The sequence below is a fragment of the Trachymyrmex septentrionalis genome, unplaced genomic scaffold (assembly GCF_001594115.1).
Source record: "Trachymyrmex septentrionalis isolate Tsep2-gDNA-1 unplaced genomic scaffold, Tsep1.0 scaffold108, whole genome shotgun sequence".
Classification (NCBI taxonomy): Eukaryota; Metazoa; Arthropoda; class Insecta; order Hymenoptera; family Formicidae; genus Trachymyrmex; species Trachymyrmex septentrionalis.
The window spans coordinates 613,857-619,701 of record NW_017304207.1 but is presented as its reverse complement, the minus strand read 5'-3'; the positions used below and the strand labels follow the sequence as shown (position 1 = coordinate 619,701).

General features: G+C 30.8%; 1 protein-coding gene across 1 annotated transcript in view; it reads left to right on the top strand.

The window, feature by feature from the left end:
* Positions 1–1,344: 1,344 nt before the first annotated feature.
* LOC108748054 overlaps positions 1,345–5,845 on the top strand; it is a 35,116-nt gene continuing 30,615 nt past the window's right edge. Inside the window, exon 1 of the mRNA XM_018486040.1 lies at positions 1,345–1,497. Within this exon, the coding sequence (XP_018341542.1) occupies positions 1,345–1,497 (153 nt within the window). The remainder of the gene's footprint in view (positions 1,498–5,845) is intronic.

Genomic DNA, 5,845 nt, shown 5'->3' with positions numbered 1-5,845 from the left:
GTCCATTTGACATATATTCTAGCTTTTTTTATTGAAGAATATAAATTTCTTGTAAACTGTCAATTTAAATGAAACGTTACGAGAACAAATTTAAGTGTTTATTTTATAATTATAACTAGATTTTTAAATTATTGTCTTATATGCAAGTGTATTAATTTAAAAGAGAATAACTACAGAATAAAGTTATACCTTCAACTTGTAATGTCAAATTCTATAAATTTAGTATTAAATATCTTCAAAATGGTACGGTAAAAGTCAATGAAATTTTTTCTAGATATTATTGATTAGGTATTACATGTATATTATAGACTTGTCTTATATTTCATCAAACGCGAGAATCTCCTTAAGAAAAGAAGACAATATCGATTCATTAATTTTGCGATTATTAAAGCCTTCTTGTAAGCATTAATTAATTTACAAATAATGGTTTAATTAATTTTTCATTGGACTAAATGTTTTATTACTCAATCAAAAGAAGGAACATTTCACTCGCATGATACTTTTGTTAAAATGCGCAATAAACGCATTCGGAATGTTGCAGTTTAGAATTAAAGAAGATAAGCAAGTAACTTCCTAAATTCGACTTATCTTTTCACTAACTTTGTGCAAGCCGCTTTTTCAAAGGAAAAGAACACTTTTTTAATTATCATTCGTTATACATAAGGGTAAACAAAAAACTTGTGTGCTATCATGATTTATGTTTCTTCATTAACTTCATATTACTTCATATAATATGTTATCGAGAAAGAGGCCGGTTATAATTATCTTTCATTGAGGAAGGTAATAGTAAACCCCCTCCTCCCTCTAAGCTGCTGCCCAACTTGACGTACCCGCACGGCGGAAGCGCAACAGTGGAGAAGACGCCTTTTAAGTAGACACGCGGTCGGTCTCCTCGCGCGAGTCTTCGTCTTTCTTACGCGCGCCGGGAAAGTATCGGCGCGGGCGCCTGCGTGCAGAAGCGAAGTATATAGGAGCGTGGTCGCCCGCCGCCAGCGTCACATTGCATCCCCCGACGTACGTCCTTCAGCTTCGTCGAAGTCCCGACACCCCCAGTGGCGGTCGGTGCTCCCAGCTCCGAGCCGAGGGATCGGCGCCACCTCAAAGAACGCCACGTCGCGCCCGATCGACCGGGATCGAGCAGACGTCTCTGTGACATCGAGAGATATCCTCGTCTTCCGATATCAGGGCTTGTTCTCGGGTCAAGGGACATCTTTTGCGCGATCGGATATCGTTGCGAGCCGATTTCTCCTTTCTGGAAATCCGGCCTCAATCGCCGCATGTCGTAAGCTGAGATAGTTTCAACATAACATCCGGCGATAGGATTCAAGATTGCACGCCGTTAATATGGGCATTAGCTTCATTTTGTTGGTCGTGGTGGCTGTGGTATCGATAATTACTGGTAGTTTTGGATGTTTCATCGAGAAGAGGAGTACCACGGGTGATGATACTACCAATATCGATTATCCCGATTATTCGCCCAAAAACGAGAATTATCCGGTGAGTAAAAAAACGTTGATCATTCCGAGTTTTTTTTAGCCCGCATGAAATTTTCTAATTCGAGCCGGATGTTCAAAATTGAACATGAAATGACGCATGTCGTCTTCGTTTTCCTACCTGTGTAAAACAGACATTTCCTGTCCAAAATTGTAACGTTTATTTCTGCCTTATCTTCAATATATTTAGAATGTTTTAATAATGAAAAACAATATCTAACTTTACCTTACGCAAAATCTGTTTCCAATATAGGAATGTGAAATGTACGAATGTTCTAGCATTTGATTTTCTTGAAGCGTTTTAAATGCGGTTTAAGTGGTTGTTAAAATCTTAAAAGTTCTTGAAAGTCTATAATGCGTGGAATTAAGATCGCAAAATAAATCGACGCGTACAATCGTAAAATTTGATACGCGATTACTCGGCGCGAAAAGAGAGATCTTGCGTTCTCTTTTTCGATTCTCATCAATCAAAAGTTATGTATTCTGTGCGCACTCGCTAGTAGTAACTTACTGCCTTCAAACTGTGTTTGTTTAAGATAATACTATTAAGAAGACAATGTTAGATTTAATTCGCTCCATTATTTTCCAAAATTTCTTTTGCAGTGCTTGTATTTCTTCGAGCATTTTCAAGAAAATTATACTAATTACCATATGTAAATCTCTATATGTAGGTAAAAAAGGAAATTTCTATAATTATGCAATCGAGAAATATTAAATTTGTTCGATGTAACATCAGACAATGAACATCAATGAATTTATTCAATACTGTTATCATTAAAAGCCAAAGAATCACATAAAATACGAATAATTTGGAAGCTATATTAGAAATTTATTTTTTTATATTTGTTTTACAATCATAATCTTTGGCGTAATGCAAAGTGTTTTTTATTAATAATAACACTATATATTGAAATTAAAATAATCTGTTATAATATAAATGTATACATAGTGAGTGCAAAAAGTATTCATATATAGGGAGATACCTTTTTCAAAAAGCAAACATTAATTAACAATTTATTAGCAAAGAATAAAATTGATTTTATATTCCTTATTCTTCAAAATTATTTTACTCAAAAAGATGTATTAAAATATATTTCTTAAAAATGAACGAAAATAAAAAATTATATTATTTAAATGCACAGAAAGTGTTCATACATCGAAAAATTTATTTTCTAAGATCCAGAACACACGAAGCTCTTTTGTTTATGTTAGGACAGAATGTACTAATTGTATAAAATTGCTAATTAATATTTATTTTTCATAAATAAGGCTTTTTTATAAAAATTTTCTTTGTACGAAAATACTTTTTACACTTACTATAAATTAACTATGAAATTAAGAGATAAATATTTTATCGAGAGAGAGAGAGAAAGAGGGGGAGGGAGGGGAGAGAAAGGGAGAGAAAGGGGGGAGAGGAGAGAGAGAGAGAGAGAGAGAGAGAGAGCGCACGAACAAATGTGAAGGTAAAAGAAAAAACTTTAAACGGACATTTTATAAAAGTGTAACTTTAATGCATAAAGATGTATATATTTTTTAAATTATTTTTAATTTTAAAAATAAAAACTTATAATTTTAATTCTTTCCTCTTTTCAATGGACATAATTTAATAAAAGTATTATTGTAATTGTAAAAGAAAATTAAATTTTGCTGGAAATTATATTACTTATTTAAATAAGCATTACATACATCGAAAACTACGCATGGACAAAGACGTAGTTAAAAGGCATATTATTTACAGTTATTATTTTTATAGTACTTCTCACTTTTCAATTCGAACTTCTTCATTCTACAAACATTACAGAACCGAAGAAAAAGCACGTAAAGAATAAAATATAAAAAATAAAAGTTAAATTAAATTTAATAAATCATTTATTCTCTAATTTAGAAAGACAAAGGTATACTTGATTATATAATTTGATTATATAAGTTTTCATCATCTAGATAAACAATAATCGAAAGAAAAGTAATAAAACCATTGATAATGTAACGTTAAATTGAAGAGATTTTAACACAATAATTAAAAATAAACAGATTATAAACAAAGTACAAAATAAATGTATGTTAAAACGATGTAAATACAGAGACAATAAAAGGCTATGTTAAAAGCTACTACCAAATTAATAAAATTATAATAAAGTAATTGTCATCAAGTCAAACGATATCCTAAAGTCGATAAAATTGCATAATAATTTTGCTGTGATAAACGTGACTACTGATAATCATCTATGGGATTCAATAGAAATATCGTAAGACGCTAACGAAAAACTATCAGATACGTATATTACTTATGACTTTTCTTTCAATCAAGTTCTAACAAATTAATATTATAATTTTATATTACTATTTCTTGGAACTTATTTGATTTTAGTTTTATCGTTCGACTTAGTAACAGTTGTTTTTTTATTATAATTTTATTACTTTATTATTCAACTTTCGATGTTTTTAATTTAACATTAAAATGTCAATATCCTTATTATTATTTTTTTTTATCTTGCTCATGAAGATTAATTGTAAGTATAAACGAAACATACCTATATTTGTCTTTTTAAATTATTAGAGAATAAGTTATTTATTATTTCTTAAATTTATTATACTTTTGCTCGTCTTTGGTTATTGTTCCTCTTAATGCTTTGCAATTAATGAATATTTTACATTTATTTTATTTTAATGAATATAATTTCATAAAAAGCTGCAACGAGACTAAGATATCATCTGACTTTTATCAAAAGTAGAAAATGTAAGAGAATGAGAGAGATCACTCATCATAATGCGACACGATTGTAGAAAAATCAGACTGATAAGGGCGCTCATAATAATATAAAACTTTCTTTAAATTAAAAAGAAAACGTATTAGAAAGAAAGAGCATGATTGTACAGGAAATCTGTCAAATGTAATTTTCTATTGGAAATCAATTTTCTTTGCTTCGCCTACATTCGGAAAGAGGAAACCATTATTTTTCTTTCTAGTAATTGTGTTACGACATCAATTTAAATTTAAAAGGACTAATGCATCCAATATTTGTTAATGTGTCTTCTAATTTGACTTTTACTTCTAGTTCTCTCTCTCTCTCTCTCTCTCTCTCTCTCTCTCTCTTTCTTCCTCCACTTCCCTCTCTCCCCCTCTTTATATTCTATGACTTTTATTTTTCTCTGGTTGACGCTTCTCAAATTTCTTCTTATTACTATATATTTATTTTTAATCCCTGTTTTTTGTCACGAGAGCGAAAACATATCTACTTTTCGAGGTACTCGCGCTTAGTACACACATCGATTTTTTGCATGTTTGATCCTTCCTTGAGTACAGGACTGCGTTCAGGAATTATGCCTAGATAACTCCAGATACATTTTTGCTGTAATATATGTAACGTAATCTATAGCTTAGGATTATAGGGACATAATTTCTGAACGTAGCCCAGGTAATCGTAAAACTGCGCGCGATAGTTTAAGAGATGAAATGTTATGCTTACGGGATTACAATGTACTTTGACACACAGAAATTGGCAATTTGTAAATTTTACGGTCATCCTACACGATACTATAGATCGCACTTTAGGCCATTTACCTCGGCCAACTTATCTTAGCTACTGAGATTATTCTTAATAGTCCCGAAATTGTCACATGTACATTGTCCGTGGTTGAATATATTGAACATATTGTCATATTTTACTTTAAAAAACGACATGTTTTATTATACCTAATTGACAAATCTGAATTATTAAAATCTGGCAAATATATCGCTGGAACTAAATATGTTCCGAACATGTCTCGAATGTCACATACGAACTACTTGTTCATTACAATTCTTTTCACATTTCTATTTTTACATCCAGTACATTCGTTTTTTTTTTATATTACCGAATATCGGATATATGCGTATTTTTATGGCGAAGAAGAGTTACTGGTTACTGACGAGTAAAATATCACAAAGAGGAAAAAAAGTCGATTGAGAACCTTTGGTTGTATAATTTTATCACGATTCGATTCGTTGAATTCTTATCTCGTTAATACTGTTATTAAAAGTTTTCTTTTTACCAGTACAGTACACTTTTCTTCAGCATATAATGGCATTGCAAATGTCCAGCGATACAGTAATATATTTATTTCAAGGTAAAAATAAAGGATATTTTAAGCTACAGTCCTGTAAGTGAAAGTATATTAATTTGATTTGTCAGAGAATTAGAATTTAAGAGAGGATAAGAAGATTTGTATAATTAAATTGAAGGCGAAATTTGCGAATTTATTTCAAGGAAAGAAATAAATGGACACAGTTCTTTTTGTTTAAATGTTATTTACTAGAAGAAAAGAAAATGGTTATGGAATACGAGGGGTTGTGGAATATTACAATATCTTAT